The sequence below is a fragment of the Dromiciops gliroides genome, chromosome 3 (genome assembly GCF_019393635.1).
Source record: "Dromiciops gliroides isolate mDroGli1 chromosome 3, mDroGli1.pri, whole genome shotgun sequence".
Classification (NCBI taxonomy): Eukaryota; Metazoa; Chordata; class Mammalia; order Microbiotheria; family Microbiotheriidae; genus Dromiciops; species Dromiciops gliroides.
Window position 1 is genome coordinate 69637926 of NC_057863.1, and position 21478 is coordinate 69659403.

At 39.7% G+C, this 21478-nt stretch overlaps 1 protein-coding gene across 2 annotated transcripts in view; it reads right to left on the bottom strand.

Moving 5' to 3' along the window:
• Positions 1 to 15290: 15290 nt before the first annotated feature.
• LOC122749447 (C-X-C chemokine receptor type 2-like) overlaps positions 15291 to 21478 on the bottom strand; it is a 46188-nt gene continuing 40000 nt past the window's right edge. For both annotated transcript variants that reach the window (XM_043995824.1, XM_043995823.1), the window contains one exon: positions 15291 to 17333. In XM_043995824.1, the coding sequence (XP_043851759.1) occupies positions 16226 to 17333 (1108 nt within the window). In that variant the 3' untranslated portion in view covers positions 15291 to 16225. The remainder of the gene's footprint in view (positions 17334 to 21478) is intronic.

Consider the following 21478-nt stretch of genomic DNA (forward strand, 5'->3'; position numbering starts at 1 on the left):
CATAGATACTGTAGTGGCTTACCATTTCCTTCTCTAGCTCATTTTACAGATGAGGAAACTGAGGATGACAGGGTTAAGTGGCTTGCCCATGGTCACAGACCAGTAAGTGTCTGAGGTCAGATTTGAACCTACCAAGATTGTCTTCCTCACTCATGGCTCAGCACTCTATCCACTGTGCCACCTCAGTAAGATCTGAGCTTAAATCTGGTCTCAGACACTTACTAGCCATGCATCAGGCAAGTCATTTAATCTCTGTTTGCTTCAGTTTCCTCAACTGTAAAATAGGGACAGTAGTAGTACCTATGTCCCAAGGTTGTTGTGAGGATCAAATGAAATATTTGTAAAGCACTTAGTTCAGTGCCTGGTGCAAAATAGACACTTAAGTTTTGTTTCCTTCTTATCCTTCTCTTTTCCTACCCTTGAGATCATAAGATCACTTAAAGAAATTGGGAGTGTTCAGCCTGAAGAAGAGAAAGTTTCATAGGGAGTAGGGGAGGAAGGAGAGAACAATGGTATCGATCTTCAATTATTTGAAGTATTGGTACAAGGTTGAGGGTTAAGGCTTTCTTGACACTACTGGGCAGAACTTGAAAGAGTGTGGGTCAAAGTTTCTAAGAGGCAACAAAATTGATGCAATGGAAACAAAAACTTCTTAACAACTAGAACTGCACAAAAGTGGGGCTCTCTGTCTTAGGAGATAGTCATTTTCTCTTCAATGGAAATCTCCAAGCAAAGGCTAGATGACTACTGGTTGGTTAGGTTATAGAGGTGATTATTGTTTAAGTAATAAAAATAGTAACTGAAGTATGGCTCTCCTGTGACTCAGTTTCTAAACCAAACAGAATACATTTTATTTATTTATTTTTTTCAAAAGAAATAGTATGGTTCATTCAGCATCTACACTCCACAGTTCTTTTTTCCCCCCTGGATTTGGAGATCCTCTTCTATCATGAGTTCCCTAGAACTCTTCTGTACCATTGCATTGGTGAGAAGAATATAGTCCATCACAGTAGATCAACCCTCAATGTTGATGATACTGTGTACAAAGTTCTTCTGGTTCTGCTCATCTCACTCATCATCAGCCCACGCAAGACCCTCCAGGTTTCTCTGAACTCCTCCTGCTCATTGTTTCTTACAGCACAATAGTATTCCATTACATTCATATACCACAACTTGTCCAGCCATTCCCCAATTGATGGGCATCTCCTCAACTTCCAATTCCTTGCCACCACATATAGAGCAGTTATAAATATTTTTGCACATATGGGTCCCTCTCCCCTTTCCATGATCTCTTTGGGGAAAAGACCCAAAAGTGGTATTGCTGGGTTAAAGGGTACACACAGTTTTATCGCCCTTTGGGCATAATTCCAAATTGCTCTCCAGAATGGTTGGATCAGTTCACAGCTCCACCAACAATGCATTAGTGTTCCAATTTTTCCACAGCTTCTCCAACATTTATTATTTTCCTTTTTTGTCATTTTAGCCAATCTGATAGGTGTCAGGTGGTACCTCAGAGTTGTTTTAATTTGCATCTCTCTAATCATTAGAGATTTAGAGCATTTTTTCATATGGGAATAGAAAGCTTTGTTTTTTTCATCAGAAAACTGCCTGTTCATATCCTTTGACCATTTCTCAATTGGGGAATGACTTGGATTCTTATAAATTTGATTTAGTTCTCTAGCTAGTCTGTCTAAAATATCTAATGAGTGGTCGCCAATAAATTAAAAGCTTTAGCAAGAGTTAGACTTTTAAGCATTTATTAAGGAGAATAAGAGTTTGGTAAAGAGAGAGAAAAAGGCCTAGATTCCTATCTATTAAAGGGAGAGCACATTTCTAGCTCCCTTCTCCGCCAGCGTCCTCAGGAAAAAGCGCCAGTCTCCTCCTTCCTCCTCCCACTACTCCGCGTCACTTCCTGATACCAAAGAAAAGACTCCTGGTCTTGCCCTCAAAGACCTTCGCTTCATGGGCAGAACTCTTCTACAGTAAGTATCCAGCAGGTGGCGTTATTCCAATCGTTACAGTCCCCCCTGTTGTTCCTCAAGAAACAAAATGTTTCCTTGACGGAACAGTAAAAACAATATAATAACTATTGCTAACTAATAATATGTGAACAACAATATAGAAAAGGAAGAGAGGAAAGTTTTGTCCAGAGGGGCGATTTTTTTTTTTGTCCTCATGAACCGACGCTTTGACATTGGTCTTGCAAAGGGAGGGCCTCTGCAGAGAATACATATTACAGATGGTGTATATTATAACAGAAAAAGAAAAGAGAAAAAACCAAAACAAAACTGTTCATTTAAAGTCTCTGAAAGTCTTTTCTCAGATGTCCTCTAGGTGTAGTCGTGGAATGGAAGTCTTTTCAGGGGTTGATGTGTGGATACTGGTAATCAGCCAGGAAATTTCCTACAAAATTGAGCTTAACACAACTTTAAAATAGCTTTGTCAATAATCAAATCAAACAATGAAAGTTCTCAAAAACATGTCTAAGGGAATTCAGAATCTTAGTTGTTACACATGAAACATATAATAAAACAAAAATTGAACCATTCTTTAAAATTATAATATTACTATAGTCCCCCCTTATGGAGGGTATTTGAGAAGACAATTGCTGCGATATTAATTTTTAAAAATAATTTTTATCTTTGTTTCATCACTTTTTGCATCATCTGCCTAATTATCCTCATGCCATTATGAGAAATTAGAAAATCTAATATAATTAGTAACAGATGTCAAGGCCAAATTCAACACTGTATTTATCATGACACCTGAGATAATTATGGGGGTTACCATAAAAGAACAGAGAAATGATGGGATATGAGCATTCCCACACTTGAGCAATATATACTGCCCATGCAGTATGCCAGGCTTAAAATAGGTGGATGGAATATATGTCCATGCCACTGAACATATTGGAGGAAACTGAGTCAGACTTAATCAGATGCATGGGATTGAGATGGTCCATGGCATCAGGCATATAGGAGGGAGCATAGAAGCCAGGTGTAGAAGTGAGATGGGTGGGATGAATACTTCCAGCCATCTGTACAATATTGTGGGGAAAAATAAAATAAAATATTAAACCAAGAGAATCCAACCTCAACATTTGTCAAAAGCCGTTCCCTTGGCCATACCTTGACTTCATGCATGTCTCCCCTCATGTGACAGTTCAGTGTCTGCTCTTGCATGTATTCCTCTTGTGATTGGATGGCATCTTGGCCAACTGGCATCTGATAACTCAGAATAAAGGCAATTAATGTCTTAAATGATAAGTTCCCATAATCCAAGTCTCATATGGATTTAAAAATTGAGGATAATAAATGATTGCAAAAAATGTGAATACATCTTGACTCAGAACACAATATATAATTATGCAACAATTTCAAATGATACCCCTTTTTTTTACTTAGTATACAATTACTTTTGTGAAAAATCAGAACATATTTGAATACAAGTTAAAGCACAACACAATCTCAAAGAACTTTTTTTTTTTGAAAAAAGAAAACTTTTACAAATGTTCCCCTTTTTTTTTTTTTTTTTGGGAATATGCTTATCAAAAATAATACTTCTAGAATCAATTTACACTTGCCATGGCAACCAATTTGCCAAGGAAATTCTTTAAAGAGTTTGATCAAATAATCAGTTGAGAAAAAATAACAAAAACAAATAACTCAGAATATGGGAGCACAATACTCCTAGAATTAACATTGTATAATAAAATCAAAACCATCTTGCAATGTTTCAAAATTAGATAGACAAATGAATAGAAGAAAATACACATGGAACAATAAAATACAGTGAAATTCAAACTAAGGAAATCTAAATGAATATGAACTTAATATCAATAAGAGTATTATAAAATATAAACTTGATCACATGACTATAAAAAGCTTTTACAAATATTCTCCTTGTTTTAAAAACTAAGTATAAAACACAATCTCAAAAGCAGGAAAATCTCTACGAAAATAAACCCATACCATTAATTTCAAAATGTATATGTAATAGCATAGAAATCCTATGTAACCTCTGAACTGACATTAATACTCTGAATGAATTCAGAACACTTTTGATTCCGGTATCTAAAATCCCCAATACTCATATCAATACCTTGCTGCTTACTTCTACATTTCTGTACAATATATACCCTTCCATGGCAAAAGAAGCGGAGTCTTGAACTATGGTGATGATTGTCATTCTTATTCAGCTTAAGTTTTTCTTCTTTAACCCCTCTATATTGTCTGTCAGTCTTTTCACCATACAAATGCTTTATAAGATTACTAATTAAAGACAAAAGCAGGTTAGCAAAATTATGAACAAAACGAGCATATCTGGAATTTAAAGGGCTTTCTAAGGTTGTCTCAGAAGCACAGCCAGGCTGGGGAAGGGCTGAGCCTGAAGCTGCAAATGTAGTTAGAGAAAGTTGCGCATGAGCATCAGATCTCTGGACTTCCCAGGCAGGGGAAGCTATGGGCTTGGCCATAGGAGGAGTAGAGGGTGGGGTCTGGAGAGGAGGGGAGGGACCAGAGCAATTTGAATCAGACTTGATTTTGAACTCAGGCCTGGATTCCTCTTCCCCCACTTTGCCTCCAGGTGCTAGGGGATTAAAAGCTTCTAGAGGGTGGGTCATTGCCTCCAGGAATGCAAAATTAAAGCAACAATTACTGTTAGAACTGGGAAAAGCTGCGGGAATCTCTTCAGGTTTCTCTGAAAAAGCATGGTTGGGAGAGGGAGAGATATTTCCTTGTGTGAGTAAGTTGCTGGCTCTTTTAACAAAAATAAAAAGAAAAATAGAAAGTCCACAAAAACAAAGCATTAACATGATCTTATCTCCCATTTGTCTGGTTAAACAGACTAAAATCAAAAATAGGGTAATTAGGGAGTTTAAAAGGTCCATTCGAAAAAATTTAAAGGAAAACACAGCCAGTACGCCAGTACTTAGCAGTTAAAGGGAGAGGGAGGGGAAATTTCTTACCCAACCAGAAGATCAGAAGACTGAGGGTTAGCTTTCCTCTTCGTGGTCAGCCATCTGTTATGGGTTAAAATTCTAGCTAGTCTGTCTAAAATATCTAATGAGTGGTCGCCAATAAATTAAAAGCTTTAGCAAGAGTTAGACTTTTAAGCATTTATTAAGGAGAATAAGAGTTTGGTAAAGAGAGAGAAAAAGGCCTAGATTCCTATCTATTAAAGGGAGAGCACATTTCTAGCTCCCTTCTCCGCCAGCGTCCTCAGGAAAAAGCGCCAGTCTCCTCCTTCCTCCTCCCACTACTCCGCGTCACTTCCTGATACCAAAGAAAAGACTCCTGGTCTTGCCCTCAAAGACCTTCGCTTCATGGGCAGAACTCTTCTACAGTAAGTATCCAGCAGGTGGCGTTATTCCAATCGTTACAGTTCCCTATATATTTTAGAAATGAGGCCTTTATCAGAAGTACTGCCCACAAAAATTGTTTCCCAGCTTTCTGCCTCCTTTCTAATTTTGGATGCATTGCTTCTGTTTGTACAAAAAATTTTTAAATTTACGGTACTCAAAACCATCCATTTTGCATTTTATAACATTCTCTATCTCTTGTTTGGTCATAAACTGTTTTCCTTTCCAAAGATATGAAAGGTAGACTATTCCTTTCTCTCCTAATTTACCTATGGTATCACCTCTCATATCTAAATCATGTATCCATTTTGACCTTATTTTAGTATAAGGTATAAGATGTTGGTCTATGCCTAATTTCTGCCATACTATCTTCCAGTTTTCCCCAGAATACATTTTAAATGGTACATATTAACAAAGATTTGAAACATAAAACAATAACCCAACACACCTATTATATAGGGTGTCCCCAAAGTCTTAGGGCGCTTGTAAGCTTTGATAGCTTAAGACTTTAGGGACATCCTGTATTGTCCCAGGATGTATGTGGGATAGCTGAATAGATATTTTATAGTCTATTTTTCAGAAAGATATAGATCTTTTGGCCAAGCCAGAAACTAACCTTTAATATTTTTATGTTTAGGATAAGTCTATCAGTCATCATCTCCTTCCCTAAGAAAATCGTAGTAGAAGAAAATACTTTTTATTGGACAACTGGCACTGACTTGGGAACCTGGAAACTCACAAACCCATGAGCTTGGAAACACCCATCTACTCCTCAGAATTGATGTTTGGTGTCCTGTGTTCAGGGGAGAGATACAAAGTGGGAACAGCAGCCAAGGGCTTGAGGTCAGTTTCAGGCTTACCTAGGCAAGCATATTCTCTTGTTGCCATGCGTTTATAACTTCTATTACTGTAATTAGAGGGAAGGATGGGAGAGAAATTCTCTCTGTTCTTGATTGGAAACCCAAGGGAGAGTTGCCAGGGTCCCAGAGTAGTATGCTCAAAAAAGAGAGAGGAGAGTCTTTCTATACCTCTTATAATTTGCTAGGGAGGAGGTTCCTCCACAGTAGTCTATGTTCCAAGATGCATAGTGTTTAATTCTGTGTGACACAATGGAGAGTTGCTATAACAACTCTAGTAAGAGGTTGGTAAGCTTGTCACATAGAAAGGGGCTAGACCACATGTCCAGTTCCATGGGGCAGGGTAGCCCAGTCCAGTAGATCAGAGTATTATGTCTGAAAATTGGAATTTCTATGTCCATGGGTGATCTGTCTCAATATCTTCCTCCAGTCACCTGTATTTGGAATCATTGTTCAATTTGGAGCTAAATTGACCCCATCCTTACCTCCAGTTTTTTTGGGGGGGCAATGAGGTTAAGTTATTTGCCCAGGGTCACATAGCTAGTAAGTGTCAAATGTCTGAGGTTATATTTGAACTCAGGTCCTCCTAAATCCAGGGCCAGTGCTTTATCCACTTCACCACCTAGCTGTCCCCAAATATCTTTTTTCAGCTGCACGGCACAGAATTAGACATGGAGGTATACCCAGGATCCCGCCTGGGCTCACTTTGCTTTACATGATTGATGCATTCCTGAACAAATTATGTGATTTTTAGAAATTGGATAATATCTCAGCTTTTTTTTCTTGTTTTTTTTTGTTTGATCTTTAATTAACAGCAGCCCCTAACACTTAAAGTTTCTCTTGTTTTCAAGTTTCATCAAATAATTAACAATCTATAAAACAACTCAATGCTTTAGGGAAGCATGAGTTCTTTAGTAAATGGAAGGAACCATTTGTTACATGACTAATCATTCTGTAATTTACCTCTTGTGCAAAGGATTTTTCATAACTAGGGTTTTCTTAATGTAAACTATCCCTGAAAACTTGGAACAGAACATCAAGTTCCAGCTATTCTAAGGTCATAAGTAACTAAGTCCATAGAGAATTTCATTCCTAAGGGGCAGCTAGGTGGTTCAGTGGATAAAGCACCAGGCCTGGATTCAGGAGGAACTGAGTCCAAACCCAGCCTCAGACACTTGACACTTACTAGCTGTATGACCCTGGGCAAGTCACTTAACTCTCACTGCCCCGCAAAAAAAAAAAAAAAGAAAAGAGAATTTCATTCCTGTATTCCTATCTCATTTTCAGCTTGAAGTACACTACTATGACCACTAAATCATTTATTTTCTGAGTTATCCCATACTCTATACTAGCTCCAAGGACCCATATTCTCCACTTTCTCTGATGTTCCCAGACCCACTTACTATAATTCAAATCATTTTCACAGTTTCAGTAACTAAAACTTTTTTTTGGTCCCCAGATAAAATTTTTAAGAGTCACCTTATCAAAATTAAACACATATCTAGCTTTTGTCATGTAGTTCTTACGTGGGTAATATGTAGGACCTAGGGAGAGAAGGAAAAAATTATGAAAGTTTTAATAATTCATATTAGACCTTCTTATATATTGGGTACTTCCTAGAGGAGAACTGGGCCCACTGATGGGAAGCTAGGGTTAGTTGTTTACAGTTGAAGGAAGCTGAAACAGACATTGGGCAACCCTCTGTCTTTCCTGGTAAATAATGGACTTCTTCAAAGACCCTAGTACTCTTTTTCTGCTTTGGTTGTCTAGGTCTGGGAGGGCAGAGCCTAAAGATGGGGCAAAATTCTCAGTGCACCTCATTCTTCTGTTGCCTTCCTAATCCTCCCGGATGTGAGCCCACTGGCTTTGAATTCTATTCCATTGGAGTTTGTGATGGGAGAGGTCTGCCTTAGAAGGACAGCTGTGGGCTCTTTAAGAGACAGGGGCTTCTGAAACCAGCTTCATGAGGAACAGAAATGAGGACAAATATAGGAGTAGAGCAAAAGAGGAACAAGTGAATGACCCCTTGAGACAACCTGTTGGCAAATTCCTTCTTAGTCTTCTATCGACCAGTATACAATGGTGGTGGGCACTCAGCTTTCATCACTCATAATCACCGAACCTCAGAGAGAGAAAATCCCCAGGTGCGATCTAGTCTGACTACTTATCAGTCATCTACTTACCCAGCATCTCCAGTGTCTTCGGCTTATGTGTGGCATTACCAGGTGTCCTGAAGAACTGTACGACGTGGTCTCTTTCTGTTAAGACCACATATGTTAATTGGGGAAACCTTATCACAACCCACCTCTTTCCTGACTGTGCTTCTCAAGTAGGTTTTGCTGATGTTTTAGGAAGCCTGGCAGGGCTCATATTCCAGTCTGAGGTTGGAAAGTACAGGATACATCATTGATATTTAGCAAGTGTAAGGTTCTATAGAACATACTGAGCTTTGCTTCACTATATGTAAATGAGCGTTTTAATAACTTTTTATCTGAAAGGTGACTTGTCTGTATGGCACTTGGGATTATCTGCACATGCCTTTTTGTATCTGTCAGAACAAAGGAAAAGATGTTCTTGGTGGATGGGGAGGGAGTTTGGGTGGGGCAGTCAGAGAAAAAGAGTCTGGTCCCTGGGGGGATTCAGGAAAAGGAGAAAGAGTGAGGGGATGATTAAAGGGGAGGGATGAAGAATTTTAGTTAAGGAGAAAAAATAATGAAACTTGGATAAGGATAGACTTTTCCTGCAGTCTGGAGAGACTCCAGACTTCTCAGGGAGCAAGGCAAGAATATACCTTAAGAATCTGATAAAGAACTAGACTGAGCACGAAATCATGGACTTTATATCTATTCTGTGTTGTTATTGTTGTTCAGTTGTTTTTCAGTCATGTCTGACTCTTCATGACTCCATTTGGGGTTTTCTTGGTAAGGATACTGGGGTGGTTTGCCATTTCTTTCTCCAGCTCATTTCACAGATGAGAAACAGAGGCAAACAGGATTAACCGATTTACCCAGGGTCACACAGGGTCTGAGGCTGGATTTGAATTCAGGAAGAGGAATCTCATGATTCCAAGCCTAGTGTGCTATCTACTGTGCCATGTAGCTGCCCATCTATTCTGTGTACCCTGAACCCATATTATCCTTACTAATCATTATTGTTGTCATTCTAGTATTATTCCAGTCCTTGGCACATAGTTTCAGGCACATAGTAGGAGCTTAATAAGTGATTGTTTGCTTGACTTGTTGACTTTTTTTTTTTGTGAGGCAATGAGGGTTAAGTGACTTGCCCAGGGTCACACAGCTAGTAAGTGTTAAGTGTCTGAGGCCGGATTTGAACTCAGGTACTCCTGACTCCAGGGCCGGTGCTCTATCCACTGTACCACCTAGCTGCCTCAACGTTGTTCTTAAGAAGACTGATCTGGGGGCAGCTAGATGGTACAGTGGATAGAGCACCGGCCCTGGAGTCAGGAGTACCTGAGTTCAAATCCGGCCTCAGACACTTAACACTTACTAGCTGTGTGACCCTGGGCAAGTCACTTAACCCTCATTGCCCTGCAAAAAATTTAAAAAAAAAAAAAAAAGAAGAAGAAGACTGATCTGAGGGATTACTAGGTAGGGCCATGTGTTAAAGGTTCCAGGCACAACAGAAACCAAGATGTTATGGATAGATCAAACAGTTCTCTAAACTAAAACATGAATCATATTCATTATAATAGCTGATATTTATACAGTGCTTTAGGTTTTACAAAGTGCTTTATGTATGTAGCATCCTGTCTGGGCTTCCTCTTCTAACTCCTTCTGGCAGTCTGATTCCCCAGAGGGCAGTTGAATATTACTTCCCTAAATATTCTAGGGGTAATCATAAGGGTCTGGGTTTCTTAGCACTGTCACCTATGAGCCCCCATCTGGTGTGGTCCCTCAATATCAATCAGCCTGTTGATGTGAATTAGTTTTTACAAAAGGATATTCATTAAGTATAGAAAAGATAGAAAGTTATAAAAACATTCCCCCAAACCAGAGACACAATCTTTCCTCTGCATATACCCTGTTCCTGGAGAAAGTAGATACAAATTTAAGGTACAAAGGTAATAAAGCACACATGTGGGAACATGTGGGGCTGAGGTTAAGATTCTTGGCCCTGGAAGTCCTTTATTCCTTTATAAAATCCCCAACAACTTCATTTCTGGATGTAGCATCAGCAACCAACATGTCACCTTTTTGCTCAACTGGCTTGGTTCCTCCTAAGAATTACTTTTCAGTTTTTGAGGGGACCTCTTAAATCTCTTCTGACTTATCAAAGTTTACAAGATCAGAACCTGGTCAATTCTATGTCTATACCCTTTCACCTAAGATCAGGTGCCATGTGTTTACAGATACATGGTGACTGGTTGGTGAGATAAATCAGACACTGACTTTCCCCCTACCTAGAAATTCATTGAAATATTTTGCTTTTGAAAGCCTCCAGGAAAGAGAAAGCAAAAGGACCCAGGGAAAAGTATATAGATCCTTTGGTATGTAAACTCAGTCCCAGGGCTTTTCAGCCAACCAGAAAACTCCTCATCAAACAACACCAGTCTCCTAGTCATTTAGGCTAGAAGTATGTTTACTAAACCTCCATGTCTTGGGTTGGAACTGGGCAGGGAACACTATGCATACTATATATAACCCACCAGGAAGGACAAATACAAGTATAGAGGAGGCTTAAATATGTTTATAGTCAGTAGATAAGAAGTTGGTAGATAAATGAGAAAGACAAGGGAATTTTTTGATGGGGTGAACTCCCAAAGAAGGCAGGAAGGAAGGGGGTCAAGAACATAAGTATTGTCCAGTCATGTTGACTCTTTGTGACCCCATTCAAGGTCTTTTTTTGTGTGAGGCAATTGGGGTTAAGTGACTTGCCCAGGGTCACACAGCTAGTAAGTGTCAAATGTCTGAGGCCGGATTTGAACTCAGGTACTCCTGAATCCAGGGCCGGTGCTCTATCTACTGTGCCACCTAGCTGCCCCGAGGTCTTCTTGGAAAAGATTCTGGATTAGTTTGCTATTTCCTTTTCCAGCTGATTTTTGTAGATGAGGAAACTGAAGCAAAGAGGGTTAAGTAACTTACCCAGGATCACACAGCTGCTAAGTATTTGAGGCTGGATTTGAAGTCATGTCTTCCTGACTCCAGGCTTGATACTCTATCCACTACCCCACCTAGGATTAACTATGTCAAGAACTATTACTTTACTCTCTAAAGATGGATTAAAGGAGGATAGGATGGTGAAAATTGCAGAGGGGTTTTGAGGTATAGAGGAGGGGAAATGAGGGAGCTTAAAGGCAAATGGCTTTAGTTTTCTCATTGAAGTAACTTCACTTGAGGTCATCTACTGAGAGTGTCAAATTGGGGGGTATGTGTGTCACATGAGGAGCTTGAAAGAAGCTTTGGAGCAGCCACTGGGGGAATTAAAGTCAGCAATGAATAAAAAGATTGCTGTGAACCAGTGATAACCCAGTTGAGATTAGATCATGTGAATTTTTAGGTGGATCTAGTAGGCATGGTTAGATGGCTTCCTTCAGCAATGTACAAAAATCTAGGAGTGGAAAATGGAGATTTCTGGGGAGATCATTCCAGGTTGAAGATTTAGAAAAAAGACAAGGGGATGAAGGATGCCAGGGCAGAGGATAGTGCATTATTGAAGTGGTTGACTATGAGGCCAGGATGGTTAAGGGAAGAAAGTAAGGCTTAAGCAGGAGTGAAGAACTAGGAAGACAGAGAACTATGAAAGAACTAGAGATCCCAGTAAGAGCAAAGAATGGGCTTAAGGGAAATGAAATAACAACAAAAAATGAAGCACAAGAAATTGTGGTGAGAGGGAGGAGTTTCTGAATTCAGAAATGTAAAGGTGAGATGTAAGGTGTGGCTCCCCTTGTGAATGAATTAAAGAAGTGGATGAACTGAGAAGCTAGTATCCAAAAAGACATGACTTGATTTTTATTGAGCACTTGAAGGCTTGTAAAGCTTTTCTCATAACATCCCTGTGAGTTAGGCAGTACAGGTCCTAACATGTTGCCACTTTCCAGATGAGGAAACTGAGAATCAGAGACATTAAGTGACTTTTCCAAAGTCACATAGTTTGTAAATGGTAGAGCTTGGATTTGAACTCTGATCTCTTGACCATAAATTCAAGATTCTTTCTACTACAGTACACCACCTTCTGTGTGTAGGGTATTGTCCATGTTTATCTTAGATCAGATTATTCTGGAGGAACAGAACTATGTATCACTGATTCTACAGGCATAGCACCAGCATAAAGACATGTTTAGATAAGAGTTTAATAGAGATGGTAAAGAATGATTATGGTCATTTTATCAACCCCAGATCTCCTGGAGGGTCATGGGGGAGAACATTGTTGAGGAGAAAGTCATGATGAGAGAAAGGGAAAGATGAAGAGAGGAGCAGTCAGACAGACAGACACTGACTCAGTCCACATCAAGACCAACTTAGTCAATCTTCCACATTCTGTACTCGCAAGACTTCCTTTTCTCCCTGTTATGCTTAAAGAGGCTTCTAACATAGTTTGTTAAAGGGGAAGAGAAGTTGTCTTAGGATCTGAATGCAATCTAAGAGATTCCTCAGCCAAAGCTATACTTAATCCATTTCATCTCTGGTTTTATTAGTGATTAAAAATCACTCCTTTGGGGCAGCTAGGTGGTGCAGTGGATAGAGCACCAGCCTTGAAGTCAGGAGGACCTGAGTCAAAATCCAGCCTCAGACACTTAACACTTACTAGCTGTGTGACCCTGGGCAAGTCACTTAACCCCAACTGCCTCACCCCCCCCCCCCCACAAAGAAGCAAAAAAAAAAATCACTCTTTTTACAGCTACCTCTTCCAAGCCCACTCTTTCCATTTGCGGGGAATAAGGGTATGGCTTTTTTCTTCAGTTTTCCTTTAAATTAGTGGATTGACCAATCACTCCAGACAAGAGTTTGGAACTATGACAAGCAATAAAACTGTGCAAACCCTTTGACCCAGGATTACCACTTCTAAGTCTGTATCCTGAAGAGATCAAAGAAAAAGGAAAAGGGTCTATATATACCAAAATAATTATAGCAGTTCTTTCTGTGGTGGTAGAGAATTGGAAATTGAGGGGATGCCCACTAACTGGGAAATAGTTAAACAAGTTGTGGCATATAGTTGTGATGGGATATTATTTTATAAGAAATTATGGAGGGGATGGTTTCAGAAAAACCTAGGCAGACTTATATGAACTAACACAAAGTGAAGTGATCAAAACCAGGACAACATTATATATACTAAAAACAATATTGTAATGACGATCAACTGTGAAAGCCTTAGCTATTCTAATCAATAAAATGATCCAAGACAATTCCAAAGGACTCATGATGAAAAATGTTCTCCACCTCCAGAGAGAACTGATGAACTTTGAATTCAGATTGAAGCACACCTTTTTCACTTACTTCATTTTTCTTGTGTGTATGACATGGCTAACATGCATGACTTCACATCCATAATTGTTATATTGCTTGACTTCTCAATGGGTGGGGAGTGGCATGAGGGAAGGAGAAGATTTGGAATTCAAAATTTAAAAAAATGAATGTTAAAATATAATTATAAAAATAAATTAGCAGACCGAATGATTTCTGAGTTCCCGTAAAGCTCTAAAATTTGATGACCATTATATGCTTTATGAGTGTTTAAATAGATGCAAAGAGTGGCTAGTTGTTCTGATCAAGCCTTCAGAACTAACTCCAGTCTAAAATTATACACCTGCCTGAAGTTTCTTCAGTCTCCCAAAATAGCTGGGGAAAATATACCTGTATAAAAATTCATATCCTCTGATTGTACATGTATAACATATCAGATTGCTTGCTGTCTTGAGGAGATGAGAGGGGAGGGAGAAAAATTTGGAAGTCAACATCTTATTAAGAATGATTGTTGGGGCAGCTAGGTGGCTCAGGGGATAAAGCATTGACCCTGGATTCGGGAGGACCTGAGTTCAAATTCGGCCTCAGACACCTGACACTAGCTGTGTGACCCTGGGCAAGTCACTTAACCCTCATTGCCTTGCAAAAAAAAAAAAAGAATGATTGTTGAAAACTATCTTTACATGTAATTGAAAAAAATATTCAAATGAGGGCATGAGGATTATATGACTAGACTTGGATAACTATAACTTGGGGAATAAAATATCAAATTTGTCTTAATACCTTACTCCCAAGACTTGCTTCCTTAAAATCTAGCCCAATTTCATTTTACTGCCCATTCTGTCTAGTTGTTCCCAAGATGGAGATGTCTAGCAGCTGATTCTGCTTTTCTTGACAATGACCCTTTAGAGACTTGAGCTCAATCATCATTCAGGACATTGCTCTTGACTGAATTGCACATACTTCTTTTCTGTTTCTTCACTAGATCTCTCTTTTAAAAATGTATATATATTTAGTAGAATCTTCACTTATTAATATATCTTGCCTCTGAGGAAAAAAAAAACCACCGAGTTCAACAAAACTTATAAACCTATCAAACAAGTCTGATGCTCAATACAGTGTTCCACACCCAGGGTTCCCTACCTCTTCAAAGAAGGGACAGAGGTATGTTCTCATGTCTCTTCTTTGAGACCAAATTTGGTCATGAAAATCTCATATAATTTCCAGGTTTTGTTGTGGTTCTTTTGATTTACATTGTTGTAGTCATTGTGTACATTGTTCTCTTGGTTCCACTAACTCACTTTGCATTACTTCATATAAGTCTTCCCATGGCTTTTTTTTTTATTCATACATTAGATCTTTTTTCTTCAACTCCTTTAACAATGTTATGTGTTTGTGTTTGTTGTTGGGGAAGATTGAATTTCATACCAGCAGGAATAGGAAGGAACTGTTGGCCTAGCCCAACAGAGCCTAGAACTTACCAACACACTCATATGTCGTTGACCTTGGTGGTTACCTATTTTAGCCCTTCCATAGGTTTAGTGCCTAAACATTACTCTGTGTCTCAGATTCTTATTACACCAAAGATCCTATAGGTTATAAAAGGGTGTGTGTGTGAGGGACAAGTAAAGGGCATATTTCCTGATAAGATTTATTTTCAGCAGAACAAGTCCAAGAGAAAATAAGGATCAGGCCTGTCTTTGTAAGTAGCTGATTAGAAGTCCATCTTCAAGTTTAATTTTTCTCTCCCAGTTCCAGGTCCTGGGTAGACAAGACTGTTGTTCAGTCTTTCAGTCATATCCAACTTTTTGTGACCTTGTGTGGGGTTTTCTTGGCAAATATACTGGATTGGTTTTCTACTTCATTTTCCAGTGGATTAAGAGGTTAAGCAACTTTCCCAGAGTCATACAGCTAGTGCATATCTGAGGCTGGTCTTCCTGACTCCAGGCCCAGAGCTCTATCCACTAAGCCACCTAGCCGACTCTAATGATAGACAAAGAGATTACATGAAAACAGACTTATTTATGAAATCTGACAGTTCCCTTCCTTCCCCATGTCCCTTCTCTGCTGTGGAATCCCCTAATAGTCACCCTAAATAGGATCTAGGAATCTCAGGAAATCATGCTATAGCCTGAGGGGGTTAAATAATAGGAGCTGTCCTGTCGATATGGCAACTGTAATCCAAGAGTTCAAGGTAATTGCAGGGGTAGACATAATTCCTGTTGAGGTGGTATCCCTTTTTCTTTTCTTTTCTTTCTTTCTTTCTTTCTTTTTTTTTTTTTGGTGGGGCAATGAGGGTTAAGTGACTTGCCCAGGTCACACAGCTAGTAAGTATCAAGTGTCTGAGGACGGATTTGAACTCAGGTCCTCCTGAATCCAGGGCTGGTGCTTTATCCACTGTGCCACCTAGCTGTCCCCGAGGTGGTATCCCTTAATAGGGCACTCAGTTTCCTCCCATATCACACGGCAGAGGCATCCATAAAAAAGGAGAAGCTAACTTTTCCCAGAGTGAAATTTTGGAGACAGTTGGGAGAAAGGCAAAGAAGGACAAGGAGAGACCCAGGAAATCTGGACCAAAGGGATCTTCAAAGGGTGGTAGAGGTATTTCCAGAGGAGGAACCATGGACTGAGGGCTTGCTGTGCTGGGCTAAGAACTCTTTGCTGACCATACCATGGGCAGCCAGGATTTTGAGGAAGCTGTAACGGAACTTATGCCCAATGAAGGCGTAGATAATGGGGTTGAGGCAGCTGTGGAGGAAGCCCAGCACTTCAGTGGCATTTATGGCCTGTTCAATCGCCTTCCTTCGTGGACAGGTGTCCTCAATCAAATTGGTCCTCAGGAGGGTGTCAGTGACCAGCACCAGATTGTAGGGCAGCCAGCAGAGTAAGAAGACAAGGACCACAGCAAAGATGACCCGCATGGCCCGATGCTTCTGTCCCATGTGTGCTTCAAAGAGGGTGTGCAGGGTGAAGCCATAGCAGAAGAGCATGACCAGCAGGGGCAGGACAAAACCAAAGGACTGGGGCAGGATCCTCAGTACCAGCCGCCATTTTTCAGTACTTTTGCCCAAGCTCTCATAACAGACAAAGCCATAATCCTCTGACTTGAATGCCTCACGGGAGTAAAGAATGGGCATGGACAGGACCAAGGACAGGCCCCAGATGCCCATGCAGATGAATTTTACCCAGTGGCGCTTCTGAGTCAAAGCACGAGTAGCATGGACAATGGCTAGGTAGCGGTCTACACTGATGCAGGCCAGCAGCAGAATGCCACTGTAGAAGTTGACCTCCTTCAGGAGGGAGATCAGTTTGCAAAGAGGGGTACCATAGATCCAGCCGTTCACCTTGGAGGCGGCCCAGATGGGCAGTGACAGGGCAAAGAGCAGGTCAGCCATGGCCAAGTTGAGCAGGTAGATATCTGTGACTGAACGGCTGAGCCGGTTGTGGAGGATGACAAGCATCACCAGAAAATTTCCCAGCAAACTCAGCAAGAACACGACGATGTATAGGGTCATGACAAAGTACTTGTTGAGGCCTGAGTCCTCGATGCGGCAGGGGGATGCATCCGCAGATTCAGGTGGCAGGTCTGTACTGTATCCAGAAAAATTGAAATCATCATCAAACAAGTGGAGAATATCCTCTGAGCTCATCTCAAACACGTTGGCCATTCTAGACGCCAGCCAATGTCTCTGCCTGCAAAAGAGACTGGAGTCATTTCATAGTGTAGTCATCCATTTCCTTCCCTCCCTTCTTCCCACTCATAAGGGACTCCCACAGGGAATCCAGGTTAGTGTATACAGTTCTCCCTTCCACAAGGTAGAGATTAGGAGCAGGGCTCCCCAGTGATCTGGAAAAGTCACAGAAAATGTTTTGGCCCTTCCTTCATGCCAGAGAAGAAGTCTGAAGTATTCTAGTATTAAAAGATAAAATGTGTTTATATTACTATACATATATTTTATACATTTCTGAGTTTCTAAACCTTTTCTGTGTCATCTGCTGGCCTTTTCGTGTCATCTGTGTCTTCTGCAAAACTCCTCCAAAATTCCCATTTAATTACTTATGTCGGGGCAGCTAAATGGCACAGTGGGTAAAGCACCGGCCCTGGATTCAGGAGGACCTGAATTCAAATCCGGCCTCAGACACTTAACTGTATGACTCTGGGCAAGTCACTTAACCCCAACTGTGTCACAAAAAAAATAAATAAAATTATTTATGTCTACCTGTGATTTATCAAAACTATGATGGGGAAAGTCAAAGGGATAACTGTAATTGTATGCAAGAACACCTAACTTCAAATATGTAAGATGAGGTGAGGTGAGGCTCAACTTGTTTTTTTAAATAATATTTTGATAATTGCATCACCATATAATAGGTTTCTTTTATAATTGTATGCGTTCTTTCTGTATTCTTACATGTAACTTATAAACATTATTCTGAGGAATCCATAGGCTTCACCAGACTACCAAAGGGGTCCATGTTATAAAAATAAAAAGGTAAGGGGGCAGCTAGATGACACAGTAGATAAAGCATCAACCCTGGATTCAGGAGGACCTGAGTTCAAATTTGACCTCAGACACTTATCACTTACTAGCTGTGTGACCCTGGGGAAGTCACTTAACCCTCATTGCCCTGCCCCCCAAAGTAAGAAATCCAGTTCTAAGATGGTAAACAATTTGTTCATCCATATGAGCGTTGATCTCTTCAAAGTGGTCACCTTGGAAGGCTATTCACTTATTTCACGGAGGCTGCTTTTGCTCAAACACCAGGGAATGGATTGCGAATGGTACTGAGAGCTTACAGCACATTCTTTTTTTGGGGGGGATGTGGGAGAGGAGGTAGAAATAAAACTAAACTAGATGTGATTTCCATCATTTAACACAGTGCCTGGTATATAGTAGGCATTTAATAGATACTTATTGACTGACTTACTGTTGCTTAGTTTAAAGTAATGAAACTATTTTTTTGGGGGGTGGCTGTACAATTAGACCTATTTCCAAGAGAAAATTTAACCATTTTAACAAGGTTAGAATAATTGGAATATGTATCTGGCTTCCTAAGAAGTCCACTTTGAAGGAAAACCTTCATTTTGATGGGAATAGTTACCAAGCATTCAAGGCCTACCACAGTCTGATACTTCTCTACTATTTCAGTCTTATTTCACACTATTTGGTGTAAAGCATCCATGGTCCAGCTAACCTGAATTGCTCACTGTCCCCCAAACATGGTCTTTTCTATCCTATTTCTGACCTTTTACTTATTTTTCCCCATAGCTAGAATGTCTCCCCTCTCCCTCTGCACCTATTAAATTCAACAGACATTCGTTATGTGATCTTGACTACTCTGATCGATAAAATGATCCCAGACAATTCCAAAGGACTCACGATGAAAAATGTTATCCACCTCCAGAAAGAGAACTGATGAACGCTTGTTTTTTCCCAGTGAGGCAACTGGGGTTAAGTGACTTGCCCAGGGTCCCACAGCTAGTAAGTGTTAAGTGTCTGAGGCCGGATTTGAACTCAGGTCCTCCTGACTCCAGGGCCGGTGCTCTATCCACTGCACCACCTAGCTGCCCCCGAGAACTGATGAACTCTTGAGGGCAGATTGAAGTATAATTTTTTTCACTTTATTTTTCTTGCTTCAATTATTTTTTGCAACGTGGCTAATATGGAAATCTGTTTTGCGTTTCACATATATAACTGATATCATATTGCTTGCCTTCTCAATGGTTGGGGGGTGCTGGAAGGAGGGAGGGTATTTGGAACGCAAAATTTTCCTAGAAATAAATAAATAAATAAAGAATGAAATTTTTGTTCCCCCCCCCATGGGGCAATGAGGGTTAAGTGATTTGCCCAGGGTCACACAGCTAGTAAGTATCAAGTGTCTGAGGTCAGATTTGAACTCAGGTCCTCTTGAATCCAGGGTTGGTGCTTTATCCACTGTTCCACCTAGCTGCCCCCCAAAATGATATATATATATATATATTTTCAGTAAATACTCCTTTATTTAAAGTTTTGAGTTCTAAATTTTCTCTATCTTTTCCTCCCTCCCCTCCCCCTTCCCTGAGGTCATAAACAATCAGATATAGTTTATACATGTGCAATTATGTAAAACGTCACACAAGTCATTTTGTAGAAAAAACTTGAATAAAAGAAAACAAATGAAAGTGAAAAATAGCATGCTTCAGTTTGTGTTCAATCAATATCAGTTCTTTCTTTGGAGATGAATAGTCTGCTTCATCATGAGTCCTTTGGGATTATCTTGGATCATTGTATTGCTGAGAATAATAACTCGAGAGGTTATAACAACAACAACAACAACAACAACAGTAATAAATGCAGCACCTACTATGTGCCAGGAGCTGTAAGTGCTTTACAATGATCTCATTGGAGTCTCACAGCAAGGAGCTAGGTGCTGTTATGATCTCCATTTTACAGATGAGCAAACTGAGATAAATAGAGGTTTAAGTGATTTGTCCAAGGTTACACAGCTAGTAAGTGCCTGAGACCCCATCTAGGAGGTGGTGCCTGAATTATGCTTGGAAGGAAGTTAGAAAATCTGGTTGGTGAAGGTGAAGAGGAAATACATTCCAGACAGGAAATTACTCACACAAAGCTACCAAGGTGGGAGTTGGAGTATCATGATGAGAGAATATTTAGAAGGCTGGTTGGATTGGAAGGGAGAACATGTGAGAGGATTAATATTTAAAAAGATTGACAAGGTAGATGGAAACTAGAATTTGCAACTATCTGCAAACAAGGTAAATAGAAGAGGGAAAGAACTAGGAGGGCCGAGCAGGGAACCTCCACATATTCCTCATGATCCAGTTGTAGCCAAGATCCCAACTATCTAGGTCTGTTCTCCATAGCTCCTCCCTTCCTTGGTCTTTCCCTTTTCTAGTTGGCTTGTTAAGAAGTAGATCCTATGGGCATTTTTCTTATATTTTTTCCATGAAGAAGCTGAATCGGCAAGGTCAAGTTAATCCCCTATCCATGGTAAAAATCTGGTAAGTGTTGGAGGTGGGCTATGAACCCAAGTCTTTGCTGATAGATGAGATGGTTTTATCTTCTTAGTCCCCATCTGGGGCTCCTGTGATACTCAGCTCTGTACCATAGTGAATAATAAACAATTGAGGAAATAAGGGACCCAGCTAAATGGAATTTGGAAGCCTTAGCATAGAGCAGCCTTCCATCAGTTCAGAAAAACAATTTATACTATTACAACAATAATATCAAAATGAACAGTTGTGAGGACTTTGATAAACTAATGAAGAATGAAATGAGCAGAGCCAGGAGAAGAATTTATATAAATCGACAATAACATTATAAAATGACAATTTATATAAATTGACAATAACAGTATAAAAATAAACAACCTTCAAAACCATAAGAACTATGATCAATACAATGACTGTTCATAATTCCGGAGAATGAGTGATGAAACATGCTATTCATTACAGAGCAGTGATAGAATTAGGATCTGGGATGATGTGCTAATCACACTCACATTATTTTTTGCATTTTGCATTTTTTTATATTTTGAGGGAATGGGTTTTGCTTGACATGAATATTTACCACAAGAAGTTTGTTTTCCTTTTTAAAAAAAAATGGGGTAAGGGTAGGAGGGAGAGAAAATAGATTTTTGATAATTTAAAAAATATCAAGGAGTGAATCTGGGGAATTGAAGATGTGATATATTGATTGTACTTTTTATATGAGTTCACTGTATTATTAGTTTTACTTTGTTACAAGTGTCCTCTCATGAAGTGGGAATAATATTTAAAAAGCTTTGTAATATAAAAATCATATCAAGGAAACAATATATAAATATAAATGTATATA